General features: G+C 30.8%; 1 protein-coding gene across 1 annotated transcript; it reads left to right on the top strand.

Annotated features, from left to right (window-relative positions):
• Positions 1–476: 476 nt before the first annotated feature.
• On the top strand, positions 477–17,407 carry LOC111706991 (uncharacterized). The gene is made up of 17 exons (XM_023479956.1): positions 477–532; positions 2,374–2,464; positions 3,541–3,598; positions 5,248–5,310; positions 6,559–6,651; positions 7,859–7,903; positions 9,330–9,400; positions 10,852–10,885; positions 11,276–11,322; positions 13,107–13,166; positions 13,524–13,582; positions 13,877–13,898; positions 14,859–14,920; positions 15,859–15,907; positions 16,645–16,717; positions 17,067–17,145; positions 17,307–17,407. Exons 2-17 carry the CDS (start codon positions 2,397–2,399, stop codon positions 17,405–17,407), a joined length of 984 nt encoding a protein of 327 aa, XP_023335724.1. The 5' UTR covers positions 477–532; positions 2,374–2,396.
• The last annotated feature ends 601 nt before the right edge of the window (positions 17,408–18,008 follow it).

Raw genomic sequence — 18,008 nt, forward strand, 5'->3', positions numbered from 1 at the left:
GAAACGTTTGTGTACTTGTCTTATTTCAATTGCTATTTCTGTATCAAATAAGCTTTTTAAGAAAGCAAAATAAAATATAACAATATTTTAATTTATATTTATATTTTAAATTTTTTTGGAAATATCCAATTTTTTTTGGAAAAAATCCGGGAATCAATCAAAACAGAAAAAAAATTACAGCTAATCATTGTGGTATAAATCGAGCTAACTTTTAGCACAATGATTACTTCATTTTTCTTTTTTCTCTTAAAGATAAACTTTCAGAGAAAAGAAAAGGAAGAAAGAGAAACTAACTGTTTTTAAGACTAAAAAAATACATTTAAAATTTTACAATTCTTTTTATTTCAATTTAAAAAAATCAGAAATTTATTTGCTTAAAAGTTTCCAAATTTTTAGAGAACAAACCTTATATTTAAGCATAGATAGATTTGTGATAATTATGCAATTAATTTTTTCCTTGAAAACTTGCTCAGAATATATATTTAGACAAAACTTGTTCGAATTCTCCCTCTTCTGGCAGGAATATCTTCAGGTTTAAAACATTTTTAAATTCTTAATTTAAAAACTAAATAATATGAGATTTGTCAAAAATACACAAATCTTCCAGGAAATCAAAAAAAAGAAAAAGTATTTTTCCCGTCTTGTGCTGCAAGCTCTGTCCAGGAGCATTAACAGGAATTTGTCCACCTGGGGGCTAAGCAGTCAGCCCCCCATATAGGCTGTAAGCGCCTCTTTACTGCTTACATAATATTCAACACTCGATCTGAATTTGGAACAAGAAGAAAGATGAAAAAACACTAGTTTTAAACTTAAAATGGAACCCTGCCTTTATATTTCCATGGAGTTACTTATTTTTTTGATTTTTACTTTTAATTTACAAATATTTCCCTCGAGGGGATAATGATTGTTTAATCTTCGATTTTTTTGATAAAATATGTTTTTCGCTTGTTCACCAGCGTACAATATGCAAATTGTGCATACATTGTACGATGTAAATGCATTGTACAAAGTCATCTTGTGTCAGAAATATTTTTTTACTAAAATATAATTCCCCAAAATCATACCAGTCCTAATCAGTTATCATTTGTGGAAATTTTCATCTTTCAAAATATACCAGAGAAACTTTGGACACATTCTTTAAAGGGACTGTAAGCGTAATTTCAAGTGACCCTCTATTTATAAAGAGGCGTCAGATTTACAACGGTCGGGTACAGAGATGTGTGTGTAACTGTATCTAAATCTGCTTGTATAATCAGAGTTGAAAACTTTAGAATGGTGGATATCAAGATTAATCCTTAAACTCCTGGTTTTACTAAACCCAAGATTACTTTAAAACACATTCGATATCCAAGAAAGAAGTTATAAAATTTAACCCATCAGCGTGTAATGGATATCAATTGAACTAAACATCAATTGAACGAACGTAAGTTTTGGATTAATTTTTATTAAGACTAACGTTCAAAATGACAATAGTCCTAAAACCTGTTTTTTAATTATTTCATATTAACATGATAATATTTATATTTGTTTTAATGCTCTAAAAGCCTGCTTGGAACAGCTGACTTTAATTCAATCGGATTATAGTCCAATCGATATAGCATTGTATCTGTAATTGTTATCAAACGTAACTTTTATACAGTAGAATTATCCAAAAAGAGGATTATAAAAAGAAAATCAAAAGTGTACATTGGATGTGATCAGATTAAGCGATCATGATTCAGGATATCTCATTCTAAAGTTTTCAGCTTAGCTGAAAGTTCTGGTGACGCTTCGTTCAGTTCAGACTGTACACGCAGTGCACACCGGAATTTGCAAGTGATCTTACAAGCGGATTTACACACAGGCGCGTAGTGGGGGGGCAGGTACCCCTGTGCCCCCCCTAGACACGCACCTCTTAGCCCCCCCCCCCTAGAGCCAGAGGCAGGCTCTAATTTATTAAACAGTAAACTTACATATATATTTAGATTTTTTACTTTTCTTATCATTCGACAATATCACAATTTGTCCATTTTATGATTATTTCTCAAATTCTTCTTGTACTTCAATCTTATTTACAATATTTTTTTTCGAGGAGTTTTATTTAATTAAAATGATTGGGGATTATGGTCAGATGACTAATAGTCAGCCTTAGATTAATAAAGATTATAAACTTTATTTTTTCATAGTACCGGTTCTTTAGGGGGGTGCACATCAACCGTTGGGGGGGTGCACAAAAAAAAACCTAGGCTAAACCTCCACTACGCGCCTGTTTACACACACGTTTACACACATATTTCTTTACTCAAACGAATACACAAAGGTTGTAAGGTACCGTTGTTAATCGGCCGCATTCCTTTCTTTAATTTACGCTTCCAGTCCTTTTTATACTTTTAGTTGAGACAAGTGATGGCCAGAAGATGTGTACTAAATTTCTGCAGGAGCTATCCTATGATCCTCCAGATAGAGATACAGATACTTATCTCAAGTAAATCATATTCCTTTAATAATATAATAAATAGATATATATAGATACAGATACTTATCTCAAGTAAATCAAATTCCTTTAAAAATATAGATAGATATATAGATATATATATAGATACTTATCTCAAGTAAATCAAATTCCTTTAAAAATATAATATAAAGATATATATATAGATAAAGATACTTATCTCAAGTAAATCGTATTCCTTTAATAATATAGATAGATATATAGATATATACAGATACTTATCTCAAGTAAATCATATTCCTTTAATAATATAGAATAAATAGATAGATATATAGATATATACAGATGCTTATCTCAAGTAAATCGTATTCCTTTAAAAATATAGATAGATACATATTATATATAGATACTTATCTCAAGTAAATCATATTCCTTTAATAATATAGATAGATATATAGATATATATAGATACTTATCTCAAGTAAATCATATATTCCTTTAATAATATAGAATAGATAGATAGATAGAGATACAGATAATTATCTCAAGTAAATCATTTTCTTTAATAATCCCCCACATAGAGATACTGCAGATACTTATCTCAGGTTCAGGCGTTTCTCTTTCAGACATTGCTATTAGACCCACTAATTTATTCTGGTTTTTTTTTTAAAAGTGAAAAAAAATTTCTGGATATGTGTTTGTTTACATTAAAACCGGTTTAGTAAGGGCAGATAGAAAAATAAATCATCTCATATTTTCCCGCCAATTTAGAGCCAAAACAGTATGTTGCATAACTTTCTTTACACCATATAATTTCTCCTACTTTTTCCATTTCGAATTTTACATAACAAACACAATTCTTTGCACCCCCCCCCCCCTCCAGATTTTAGGAAAATTTGCTTTAAAAACTAAATCTGAAAATGTGATTATTATTTTAATTTTTAAATATTGTTTTTTTATATTATTTTTAATATTATTTGTTAGGGCAGCACATTATTATAACTAGGCACTATTTACTTATTGAATATATGATTTAACGAGACCTTTATTCAATATTAATATGTATTAATGAAGTAAATGTATCTAAATCTAAATATTTTTGTAACCAGGCACTTAAATGGATTATGGTTAGAGTCTCCTGTTACATTTTTACACTGCTGTCATGAGGTTAGTATATAGCTAGGGCTTACAGAAACTGTAAGTGTAATTCCAAGTGACCGTCCATACAAAGATGAGGTTCACTGACATAGGGTCACAGAGGTCACACGTCCCAGGGTCAAACGTCCTAGGGTCAAACGACAAACGGTCAAAAACGCGACAAAGAGTTTAACGACAAAAGGTCAAAAATGAAAAAAAATTATGTATTATTTAAGGGTTAGGTCGGGTTAAGACAATTTCTGGATCGAGCGCTGCGGCTAGGAAAGGCTAGTGTGCCGAGGCTGCTGCTATAGTAGTTCAAATTAACATAAAAATAACATGAAAAGTGTAATTTTTCAAGGTAAGGCTAGGTCAAGACAATTTATGGGCCGAGCGCTGCGGCTAAGACTGGCTAGGGGGCCGAGCACTGCGGCTACTATAACATGAAATGAGTTCAAATTAACCTAAAAATAGTCGGAATAAAATGTTGCCTGTTTGTCGTACTTTTTGACCCTATGTCGTTTTACGCTTAGTCATTTTACCCTTTTTCGCGTTTTAAACTTTTATTGTTTGACCCTAGGTCCTTTGACCGTGAATCAAAGATGGCAATTCACAACGGTACTCTCGAAACCATTATCTGATCAATAATGTGGAAGATATTGTCGTTTTTCTATGTATATAAGTGTTTAATTCAAATATGTTTTCCTGCAGTAGAAATGCGCAACGCAAGTTACATTTGTAGAGCAGTTGAAAATAATAAGTCTTCAAATTATAAATTAGATCTCTAAATCAAATTATTAAGACACAGCTTTTAAGAGTACCGTTGTAAATCGGACATTGTCATCTTTGCTTGGAGAGTCACTTGAAATAACGCTGACAGTCCCTTTCTTTAAGTCTAGATTCACACATCCTTATTGATTAAGAAGAATTGAAATAGAGTCCACCCCCAGGTTTAAACTTGTAACTTTAAAACTTGTATTTTAAATGTTTGCATGTAGATATGTACTTCACATGTAGATATGTACTTCACATGTAGATATGTACTTCACATGTAGATATGTACTTCACATGTTGTTATTAGTTTTTTTTCCTGTTTAAATCCACAAGTTCCCCTTTTAAATAATGTTTTGTTTCAGTTTTAGACATCTCCACAATATTCATCAATTTCCCTTTAGATGAAATTATCCTGCTTCGTTTGTTGAGCTTTTTTAAATAAAAGAACACTTAGAAATTGGTTATCAGTCCCTGAAATGCTTGAAATGTTGATGCAGTCCCTTAAATGCTTGAAATGTTGATGCAGTCGCTTAAATGCTTGAAATGTTGATGCAGTCCCTTAAATGATTGAAATTGGTTATCAGTCCCTTAAATGCTTGAAATGTTGATGCAGTCCCATAAATGATTGAAATATTGATGCAGTCCCTTAAATGATTGAAATGTTGATGCAGTCCCTTAAATGATTGAAATGTTGATGCAGTCCCTTAAATTATTGAAATGTTGATGCGATCCCTTAAATGCTTGAAATGTTGATGCCTAGGCCCGAATGCTTGAAACGTTGATGCCTAGGCCCAAATGATTGAAATGTTGATGCCATGGCCCGAATGCTTGAAATGTTGATGCCTAGGCCCAAATGATTGAAATGTTGATGCCTAGGCCCGAATAATTGAAATGTTGATGCCTAGGCTCGAATGAGAAAAATATGCTTGCTGCCTCCGCCTAATGAGAAGCATATTTGCGTAATTCAAGTAAGTAAAAGTTTGAAAACTTTAAGAAGATTGTTTTGTTGTTAATTATTTAGAATTCCTTCATATACAGGGTTACCTGCAAAGGATGAGGCTTCAAAGACGACTGTACAATATATATATTGCCTGTTTCCTCATATTTATGATTCCCAGCAACTATAAAGTTTTATTTTATTTTCCAAATCATTAAAAAAAACGTTGAAAGACCACATTCAAGGCAAAAAATTTAATTTAAACTTAGTATTGTCGTATTTTAAGAGTTGCAAGTCGTCTTTACAGTCTAAACAGTCCCAATTCACTTCATTAGTTGATTTTCAATCTGTATACTGGTAAAACTATTTAATTTTTCTTCCTCTTCCACAGTTTTATTGGCCTTGCTTTTTTAAAATCTTAAATTATATCTATAATGCATATTGCATATTGTATATTGAATATTGCATTTTGCGTATTGCATATTGCAAATTTCATATTGCATATTGCATATTACATATGGCATGTTGCACATTGCATATTGCATGTTGCACATTGCATATTGCATATTGCATTTTACAAATTGCAGATTGCACATTGCATATTGCATATTGCATATTGCATATTGCATATTGCATATTGCATATTGCATATTGCATATTGCATATTGCATATTGCATATTGCATATTGCATATTGCATATTTCATATTGCATATTGCATATTGCATATTGCATATTGCATATTGCATATTGCATATTGCATATGGCATATTGCATATTTCATACTGCATAATGCATATTACATATTGCATATTGCATATTGCATATTGCATAATGCATATTGCATATTGCAAAATTAAATTATGATGATCTAAATAATTCAGAAATTAACTAAGAAACTGTAAAATGTTCAAAAGAGTATACAATCCCGTTATGTTGGTTTAAAGTATACAATACCTTTATGTGTGTATAGAGTATACAATATCTTTATGTTTGTATATACTATAGAGTATGCAATCCCATTATGTTGGTTTAAAGTATACAATACCTTAATGTTTGTATAGAGTATACAATACCTTTATGTTTGTATAGAGTATACAATACCTTTATGTTTGTATAGAGTATACAATACCTTTATGTTTGTATAGAGTATACAATATCTTTATGTTAGTATACAATACCTTTATGTTTGTATAGAGTATACAAAACCTTTATGTTTGTATAGAGTATACAAAACCTTTATGTTTGTTTAGGGTATACCATTAATTTATATTTTTCAGGCTAAACTTGCACTGCATGATGTTGTTGCCCTGACATATTACTTGGAACACTTTGATCAAACCGTAGTTTGTCCAGAAAGTCTTCTTATTCAGGTCAAGTTTTTCATATTTAAGATATATCAGATACTAGCCTGGGAACCCAGCGTTACTTATAGTTACTCGCGCCGTTTACCCGCGCTAGGTCGTAAATTAAGATGTTAGATATTTGTTGCCATTAAAGTTGACCCACTAAATTTAGAATCTCAAAACCAAGCTATTTCTGTGATTCATCCTTGTTCCTTAATCAAAATTTTTAAAAAATCGGTTCCGGGATTCCTGAGTTATGATCGGACCAACAAACAAACACTCAGACATAGATTACAACATTATATATAGATGTAATAAATACACTTTTGTTTTGTTGTATAGGGTGTCCCACGAAACATAAATCTATTCACCAACTGTCATGTTTCGTGGGACACCCTGTATTTTAAACGGATTGTAGAAATATTTCAAGTAATCTTTTATTTATAGAGTGGCATTTATCAAAGTAAACAAAAATGAAGAATATTCTTTGCAATTTTCTTCATTGTTTCTGCAGCAAAATCCGCAAGTTAAAAATAATCAATTTTCTGCTAGATATCTAATTCTGTCGTTAAAAATACCGCTGTAAATAGATAGAGGGCCACTTTGTTGGTGTCCTAAAAACATTTGATTACTTTACTTAATGTAATATTCAGTTTTTAGTGTGATAATTTAGTTAATTACTATGATTACTAATTTAGTAATTTAGTAATAATATGTAATAAACATCAGATCTTTCTAATAATTTAATATTTGTATTCGCTTAGTTAAACTACAAAACAAGAAATTATATATTTTTAAAAGCTGAAAAATAATAAACTAACTTTACTATTTATAAATATTTTAAACGAAAGAAAATTTCATCTCAATATTGAATTTTCATGTTTATTGGAACACCATATACATAGTTAGGATGACTAATCGTTTTTGAAAACGCGACCCACTCCTTTTGAACTTTTAAAAAACGAAAAAACGGTCGTTGTTGAAAACTATATATTTTTTAAAACGATTGTTTTAAATGCATAAAACTGTTGTCTAGGAATACGCTATTTTGGCAATTTTTTTGTACTATTGTTAAAAAGTAAATATTTTTATCTATACAACTAAACAATCAATGTCAAATGGGTCTTATATATTTTCCTGCAAAAATTCATGCATTTCATGTCCATTTGACGGCTAATTAAAACCGTAACTTGTATCATACAGTAGTTATCCTTAATAATGGTATAAAATGCAGGATTGTGGATTAACTGATGAAGCTCTTGCAGTGCTCGGGAAAAAAGTAAGCAATGTATTCTAATAAGACCTCACTCCAATCTAGACAGGAGGAAAAGGTGAAAATGATGCATAATTGAGTTTAGACTGAATTTAGGCAAGAAAATGGTAAAACAAATCTAAACTTTGTGTGGCTTCAGGCCAGTTGGAGGGGTTTGAGGCTAAATGTTGGGTTTTGTGGCCGAGTGTGTGGTTTTAAGAAAGGATTTGTGGTTTTGAGACCGGATGTTGAGAAATTGTTCGATAATGAGCTCTAAACACTTCAGCACGTCAATCTACAAAGTCTAACTATTGTGTATAATATTATTAATAATAAACGTCAGAGTGTACTGTAGTCTTGTCTATTGTTAAAATACGAAATAATTAGGAATTTGAATACCTTTCTAAACATTTACATTGTTGATCCAGGGGAAATCTATTTTATAACTTACATCCTGGTTCTTTATCAGATTATCAACATAGATTTAAGAGTATACCATCAATTATTTCTTTTTTGGTTTCTCTGCAAAAGCAACTTGCGCATTTCTGCTTCAGAACCAACTGGGAAAGGGGGTCAATTCGACACTTTTTGGCACCAAATATTGTACAGGCTGAGTTTAGTCGTTAAAATTGAGATAAAAGGCTGAACTTTTGCATGCAGCCTCCAATTGTGGTCATCTGCAAAGAACGCGAAGAAAAATTGGGATCAGAGGTTATTAGTGGCTTCCGTTCGGATCTCCAAAAACGCAGAAAAAAAGAAGGAAATAGCACATTTTTCCCTAAAATAAAATCAAACACTTTACACTCTAGAAAAAAAAACCGATAAGGCTAAGGTTGTAAGGGTACCGGTGTGAATGAGATGTGCCCCCTTTTTTCTTTCTTTTTTATGGAAGGAAACTTGAAATTACAAATACAGTTCCTGAAAGTCAAATCAAAATAATTGCCAAGAAAATATGTATTTTTTAAACAACCTCATTTAAAAACATCAATGAAAACGGAAAAAGCGAAACTTTTTCGTTTTCAGAATAAGAAGAATATATGGCGGTTTGAAAAACTGTTTTACACTTAGCTAAAAATGTAACTAGAAAAAGAAACGTGACGCGCCCTGAAGCCGAGTACATATTTATATTTGTTAAAGGAACTTGTAAGCATAATTTTTAAAAGACCTTCAATCTATAGAGTGGCTTGTCCGATGTACAAGGATACCCCTTAAACAGCTGTTGAATCAAGTATTTCGTAAATATTCTTATTTATATAGCGGGAAATTAAGTGCCAAGAAACCGCGCGACTGTACAATAGCAGACGGAGTACACTAAATTGTACACTGTAACCTCGATCTTCAGCTTTACAAATGAGGGTATTGTTGTACCGTTGTGAATCGGACATGCATCTCTATTAATAAATAGTCATTTTAAATTACGCTTACAGTCCCTTTAAATTTGGTACTTTTCTAGTTGTGGAGGTTGAAGAAGGTCCAGTTGACTGGGTGTGTGTTTACACATAAAGGTCTAGCGGAGCTAACTAGGAAAATGTTAAAAATAGTTTATTTAATTAAAGGGATTGTAAAGGTATTTGGACAATGCCGGGAGGTAACAATTGGATATCCATCTATCCTACGAAAATTGGAATTATAGAAGGGGAGGATTTATTTGGTGTGCATTCCCGTTTACCGTCCAGGCTGTGTTTACATTGTACGCAATTCTCATAAGTTTTACTACAGGGTGTCCCAAAAAAGTATAGAGTATACAAAACCTTTACTACAGGGTGTCCCAAAAAAACATGGGAATTCAGTGACGACTTTTATATCGTCTTCGATCCATGCAGCATTTTTTCATGAACACTAGTATTGCAGTATTCCAGCTGAAACATTTTATATCAAAAACGCCTGGTCTTCAGATTTTCAAAATGTGGTCTACCATTTTTGTAATTTCAAAATTGACGGAGATATTGCGAAGTAGAAATTTCAGTTTATTTAATAAATCAAAATTGTCTTATTGTCTAATTTCTTCGTCAATTTTTAAGACGCAAGGAAGGTATACCACTGTCAGACATACAGCTTCGTTTTTTTACTTTCTTTGCTATGTAATAATTATCAGAAATCAAAGACGACTTTTAAGTCGTCTCTCAATTCCCATGTTTATTTGGACACCCTGTAGAAGAGAAAGATTCATTTGGACTACCGTCCCGTTTTGCCTTATTAAGTCTTTATTTGTATATGTACCGATTGCTTTCGGAGATTAAGTGTTGGTCCGGTACTTAAAATACAGGGAACATGCTTTAGCAGGTATACATCGAGTTAGCCTGGTTTTCACTTTTCAGCTTTTAGTTTTCCCTTTTCAGTAATCAAACTTAATACACAAAATATTTCATTATTTTAGCATTTTTTATGTTTCTATTTTACTGTTTCCTATTTTAAGCAAATCAGATTAATTTTAAAGAAAAAATTTTAACAAAATTTGGATTAACATATTTTAATTACTGCGTATATACTGTCTAAAACTTTTCAAGTTTTATCCCCCCCCCATTAATGACCTTATTACACAGAAATAAAACTAGCTCCGACCTGTCAGTTGAAGGGTGGGGGGGGGGGGTAGATTAATTCTTTAATGAAAGTTGAGCAAGGGGAACTTTACAAAGAGCTATCCTAGTTATTCAAACAAGTTTATCAAAACAAGTTTTATATTTCAGACAAAAAATATTTATTTCTAAAGAAAAAAATTTGCCTAAAAAAAATCTAAAAATAAAATGATAAAATATGTAAAACAGGTTATTTGCCCATCCTTCTCTTTTAACATTAAAATTAGAATTTAAGTTTCTTGATAAGATTTAAATCTGATGTCGTTCTAGACGGAATAGCAATTGTAAAAATAATAAAGCATAATATAATTTTAATATTATAATATAAAATTATATAGCCCTGTATAGCAATAAAAAATGCAGTTTTTAAGATTATATAAATTATAACATTTTCCTTAGAAAAATGACTGATCACGATCTAAAAAACTTGGAGGTAAAAATTTTTTTTTGATATTTCTCTCTTCAAATTATTCATAAGATGGTAAAATATCATCAAATTTTTGTTAGATTAATAAACAGAAATTTTATTTACAAAAAAAAACAGCATCAGGATGTAGGCCTACATTTTAATGTTGAAACAAATGTGTTTATAAAGAAAATGAGGCAATAAAGAAATAAACAAATAAAATTGTTTAGATTAAATTTTGTTATTTAAATGTTTGATCAAATCCATTGAACAACTCACAAAATATAATATTTATGATATTCATATTTGTATTGGACGATTGGACGATTGGACGATTTAAATTATTTAAGTGGATAATTTACTTTTACTTTTTTTACTTTTTACTTTTTTTTTACTTTTTACTCATTTTATTTTTAGATTCTTGATTTGTCAGATTGTCAACTGGACGACGAAGCATTGATAAGGACTGTACAAAAAAGAATCTTACAAAAACAAAAATTATTTTTTAAATCTTTTAATCTAGAGGAGTGAAATTATTTTCATTAATTTAATTTTTTTACAATTGACGTCAATCATTAATTTTTTTAAACAATCATGGTTTTACTCGAAATCTTAGAAAATATGAATTTTTGTTCAAATATACAGGGTTACCAACTATACAGGGTTATATACAGGGTTATATACAGGGTTATATACAGGGTTATATACAGGGTTATATACAGGGTTATATACAGGGTTACCAACTATACAGGGTTATATACAGGGTTATATACAGGGTTACCAACTATACAGGGTTATATACAGGGTTACCAACTATACAGGGTTATATACAGGGTTACCAACTATACAGGGTTATATACAGGGTTACCAACTATACAGGGTTATATACAGGGTTATATACAGGGTTATATACAGGGTTACCAACTATACAGGGTTATATACAGGGTTACCAACTATACAGGGTTATATACAGGGTTACCAACTAAAGATGAGACGATTGTACGGAATTTATTTCTCGTTTTTTATATCTATGATTCCCTGCAACTGTAAACTTATTTCTGTCCTTGCCAAATCATTTAAATCATTTTATCAGAAGACTTATTTTAACCTTGGGTTCGTCATATTTTAAGGATTCTATGTCGTCGTTACAGTCTCATCCTTTTTGGGTAACTCTGTATCTATTCCAATGATAGTAGAAGTGAAATATTTTTTACTAAACTAACGACTTTTTTGAAAAACTTTTTAAAACGAACTGTTTTTATTTGAACGAACGATTTTATTAAACAAACAGTTTTTCTGAACGAACGATTTTACTGAACGATCGTTCAGTGAGAAAACTAACGAAATAGATGAAACTAACGAACGAAATCAATTATTTTTTAAATCATTGAATAAAAACCGAACGAAATCACGGTACATTCAAGTTTATTTCAAGTACCGGGCCGCATTTTAACTAGCCAGGGCAAGCCGTACAGTACAAATACAGACCATTTGAGGCTAAACGGGACTGTACGCCAAATTAACGCCCCTTCTAGTGAAATTTATGTGAAATGGGCCGTTCATGATGAACGATGAACGAACAAAATGAAAGAAGTCGAACGCATCCATCTCTAAATAGACGTCATTGCAAATTCCAATCGATCTCCTTAGAAAATAAATTTCCAATTTATCAATTTAGCTTACCAATTTATTTCGCTTATCAATTTAGTTTACCAATTTATTTGGCTTATCAATTTCTTTAGCTTATCAATTTATTTAGCTTATCAATTTGTTTAGCTTACCAAATCATTTATCTTACCAATTTATTTAGCTTATCAATTTATTAGCTTACCAATTTATTTAGCTTACCAATTCATTTAGCTTACCAATTTATTTAGCTTATCAATTTATTTAGCTTATCAATTTATTAGCTTATCAATTTATTTAGCTTATCAATTAATGTATTTAGCTTATCAATTTTAGCTTATCTATTTATTTAGCTTATCAATCAATGTATTTAGCTTATTAATTTTTTTAGCTTATCAATTTATTTACCTTATAAAATTATTTAGCTTATCAATTTATTTAGCTTATCAAATTATTTAGCCTATCAATCAATTCATTTAGCTTATTAATTTATTTAGCTTATCAATTTATTAATCTTATCAATTTATGATTTGTTGATTTATTATAAGTGAATAATTGGAATTCGGACATTATTGAAAATTTTAATCTTATTTTTTATACATATTTATTGTATGTTACACAGAATAATGCCGGTGTTTGGCCATCTACAAGAACTGTATATCTCAGACAATTCATTCACCTGGTCAGTACAGTACAGAACAGTACAGTACAGTACAGTACAGTACAGTACAGTACAGTACAGTACAGTACAGTACAGTACAGTACAGTACAGTACAGTACAGTACAGTACAGTACAGTACAGTACAGTACAGTACAGTACAGTACAGTACAGTACAGTACAGTACAGTACAGTATTTCAGACAATTCATTCACCTTGTCAGTTCAAATCACAGAACAGAATATTATAAAGAGTAAAATTTAGTCGAAAAAAAGTTTAATATCATACTTTTTAGATGATTAATGTTTTTGTGAATTTTTTAAATGATTAATATAATTGTAATAAAATTTCTTTTTAATAATAAGAATGTAAATTTTAAAGGTATGGAATACGAAAACTTGCTTCAGTGCATCGTAGAACTAAACATCTTGCAAAACTAGGTAAAGTAAAATTTTTTTAAAGTTCACTAAACACTCCATCAACCTCTAATTATCTAATCCCTTTTTCTCAAACTTTGACCATTTAATATTTAATATTTAATAAAGCAGTTTTCATATTTTGAAATATATATAGCCAACGAAATCAAGGCAAAAAATTATAATGATTATAAAATCAGATTTTGAGTGCAATAATCTTGGCCTTTTCTATAAAACAAATTCATGAAATAAACATATTCAAAAAATCTTAAAAATAATCAAATTTTAAATCCTAATGTTTGATTAAATTCTTTTCAGATATGAGTCGCTGTCAGCTTAGGTTAAAAAATTGATAAATACGTAGATTTTCAGTTTACTGGGTTGTAATGCTGAGGATTTATTTACGTAAATATTACAACGGAATAAAATCTGTATTGTCATAATTTTATCTCTGATTCTAAATCAGTCGAAAATATCGCATACCACGGGCAGCCGCAGTACATTTGAATTTCCGAGCCGGGTCAACCTTTCAGGTCCCAGTTTGTTCTGTACCTAGCTCTATGGACAGGACTAGCCGGTGCAACAAGGTTGACGCGGTCAGACTTTATGCTTCATATAGGTTGAATTTACTTTTACTAAAGGGGCAAATTTGAGATACTTTATTTACTATATTATTTGAAACAATTAGGCCCGCACAACAAAGTTTAAATAGCAAATGCGAAAACATCTTTATTTAACGACGGTTGAAAATGAATTAAAGCTCACTTTTAACCAAACCCCTATTTTAATGTGATTATCAATCAATTTTCCTTTAAAACTGCAACTATGTATATTCTAATAGTAATATAAATACGGATATGTAAATAACAGGAATACAGCAGAAATAGAGTAAAACAAATATGATACTAATTAATAGATAAAATTGATAGCAGGGGCTACGGTTCGGGTTTTCTGGCTATGGGATTTGTAATGGTAGTTTTTCATGTGGTGATCATACGCTGTACAGTGTACACGAGGATTCACATTCTATGTAGAACTCCAGGTCAATAGATTTTCATATGGTAGGTTTGATTCTGGTTACAATATTGTATACATGTAACATGACTAAAGTTTGAACCATTTAAACAAATGCTTTCCAACAACTTTTCATTCCAATATTTCTAAGTCAATTAGTTTTTTTATCAATAAATTACGTAACAGAAGCAGCGAAAACGTGAACATAGAACACGCATTGATATCAATTATCTCGATATTTTCTGTTTGAGAGTAATATTAAAAATAATTTATTAATTTGAAAAAGTGAACACGGATTTTTTGAGCTAATACCAATAATACTGAAAACCGAACACGTGATTCTGCAAGGTAAAGTTCATTTTTTTAAATTACATTTTTGTTAACCCTTTCATGCTTGGGGGGCAGGGGTGTTCCCTCCCCCACCCCTAAGGTTATTTCTTTTTAACTTAAAAACGGCTTACACTGGAACGCTGAAACTTTAACTTTTTCAACCACATAGTTATAAACCAATTTTGCCAAAAAATCATTTTTTATGCATTTCGTAAATCTTGAATCTTGCAAAGAGGACATGTAGTGTCCTATCTGTTATTTTATTAATCTATGATAACAGCTTAAATAAATTGCCAGAACAATTGATATCTACGTTAATATTGAACAAGCTTAAGAAGCTGAAAGAGCTGGAAAGCCTAAAATTCAAAAAAAAAATTCTTACTGTCTTTGAGAATCAAAAGTATTAAAAAGTCAATATAACGATCTGAATGTAGGGCCTAAAAGGACACTCTATATCCTCTATATCATGAAAACAATTTAATATTTCCAATGGTTAAACGACATAGGGTCAAAATGTGCGAGACAGCTCTATATTTTACATTTTAGAGGCCGCAGGAATCGGCCCCCTAGTCCATCCTAGTCGCAGCGCTCGGCCCGGAAATATAAATTAACCAGACTTAACCCAAAATTAGGCGAGAGACAGCATATTATTTAACATTTAAGATGCCGCAGCGCTCGGTTCACTAGCTCATCCTAGTCGCAGCGCTCGACTCGGAAATATAAATTAACCAGACCTAATCCAAAATAAGGTGAGAAACAGCATACTATTTAAAATTTAAGATGCCGCGGCGCTCAACCCCATCCTAGTCGCAGCGCTCATCCCAGTGAAATTGTCTTACCCGACCTAACCCAAAATTGGATGAGAGACATCATATTATTTAACATAATATAAGAAAAACCCTGGTTCGTTTTACCTTATGTCGTTTGACCCTATGTCGGTGAACCCAATTTACTAGGTAACCCGATCAGTCCGATCGAACTGAAGATATTCTCGAGACAAATAAGGTTAGCAAAACTTCAAATTTTTAGATTTTTCTGAGGCAGCCATGAAAATAAAAGCCCAAGTTAACTGCCTGACTAAATAAAAACTGCTTTAAAAAGTCCTTTTGAAGAGAAATTAGGTGCAGTAACTAAAAAGAATAACAAAATTTGGGAACCCTACTTTTTACGGCTAAAAAAAAATTTATTTTCAAAATAAAATGAATAAAACCTTTATACAACTGTTTTGTTCGACTTTAAACCCGATAATTCAGTTGATTTCTACGATTTCTTGAAAATAAATTTTCTGCAAGGGGCTCCACTTTCACAAATATTTTTAATCCTTGGAGTTATATATCTTCTATTACCCTGCAAAAGATACCTGAATTGACAGAACTAAAATACTAAAAACAGTGCACTGTCAGTGGGCCTTAACAATTAATATTGGACTGTTTTAGAAGTTTTAGTTTTGACCGATTTTTTTGTCAATCTAAGTACGATTATGTTTTCAGGAACGTGAACATATTTTTTCTTCTCTCGATTTGGGCCGATTTGTGTTCTTTCAGTGGTAGTCCGATTTGTTTTCTCCAATTTTGGCCGATTTTTATTTTTCAATGAGTTTTTTCGTATTTGGTCGATTTTGATCTTTCAAACTTAGTCCGTTTTTTTCATATTTGAGCCGATTTTTTTCTTTCTTTATTAATTAAATTATTCTTTAACCCTTTTTATTTTATCCGTCTTCGACCTTTTTCTTTCTTCTCTAGAGACGCTAAGAAGTTGACTCTGAAAACCTTGGATATCTCGAGCTCCAATCTAAACGACAGTTGTCTTCATCAGGGAACAGTTTTTTTAGATTACAAGAAAAAAAATCATTATTTCTTACTAAATTGATGATTTGATATTGAGAAAATCTTTTATAATCTTCAATTTAAAAAATAGTTAGAGTTAGTGGCTCATATTCATATTTCTCAGTGGAGAATAATTTGGAAATTTCCATAACGTTAAAACTGGTTTTATATAATGCATTGTTCAAAAATGAAATTTAAAATTGCGAGAAAAATATCATCCTCAAAACACACATCTAAATACTTTTATAGTTGATATTGCACAAGAAATTACTACGCAATTTTGATCCTAAATGCAAATTATAATGAATAAATGAATAAATAAAAAAAAAACTTTTCAGATTTCCAAGTTTGTTTTCTTTATTGAAAATGTGGATCTTCATAACAGCAACTTTGGACAAGAGGGACTTCAGATGCTTGGTAAATTTAAATTGGAAAATTTTTTTATTTCATTTCAGATTTTTTTTTGGCAAGTTGACGTTTATTTTATGTAAAAACGTAACTTTACAATTATGTTTTAAATCTTAATTTTTTTTCAAAACTTTTTTTTATAATTGAAAAATGAAATAAATTGTATTTAGTCAAATGTTGTGAAAAACTGGGAGTAAAACAACTAAAAACTCTAAATTTGAGAATGTGTAAGGTAAGATACCTTGATCAGTGGAGGAATTCAAAAGAATAAACTTTAAAACAGGGGGGAATAATGATGATAATGATGATAATGATGATAATGATGATAATGATGATAATGATGATAATGATGATAATGATGATAATGATGATAATGATGATAATGATATAATCTAGTAATCTTGGCCTCGAATAACTTCAGTGGAATGAACGCTCTGAAGAATTTATCAATTGGAATAAACAACTCAGAGAACAGGAATCTCAAGCATATTGATCTCAGGTCTGGGCCTGTTAATATGTTTGTTTGTATGCAAAAAACGTAAAAACGGCTAAGCCAATCAGACCATTTTTTACAGAACCTCACATAGTGACATGACCCCAGGGAAGGTGTACAACCGGTCAAAAATAAAAAAGAAGTTTTTTAAAATTATGAAGTCTTAAAGAATTTTGAAAATCCTCCAATAAAAAAAGAAATTCCACAATACTTAGCGAGTAGGTTAAAAAATATTTTATTTTCTCAAAAAACCTGCACCTTCCAATTTCTTAAAGGGGGTTTAATGTTAAAACACGCAAAAAATATGTGCAAAAATTTTGCAAAAAATATGATTGTTTTTCTTGGAAACCTTCCCAGGGTGCATAAAATAATGTATTTT

This window comes from Eurytemora carolleeae, unplaced genomic scaffold, assembly GCF_000591075.1.
Source record: "Eurytemora carolleeae unplaced genomic scaffold, Eaff_2.0 scaffold143, whole genome shotgun sequence".
In the NCBI taxonomy this organism is placed as follows: domain Eukaryota; kingdom Metazoa; phylum Arthropoda; class Copepoda; order Calanoida; family Temoridae; genus Eurytemora; species Eurytemora carolleeae.

Excerpts from the sequence above, each read along its gene's own strand:
- LOC111706991 (XM_023479956.1), top strand. The coding sequence starts at position 2,397 with ATGTGTACTAAATTTCTGCAGGAGCTATCCTATGATCCTCCAGATAGA. Across the intron at positions 9,401-10,851 it reads GGTCTAGCGGAGCTAACTAG|AAAAATGACTGATCACGATC; the intron begins GAAAATGTTAAA and ends CATTTTCCTTAG. Across the intron at positions 13,583-13,876 it reads TAAACATCTTGCAAAACTAG|ATATGAGTCGCTGTCAGCTT; the intron begins GTAAAGTAAAAT and ends AATTCTTTTCAG.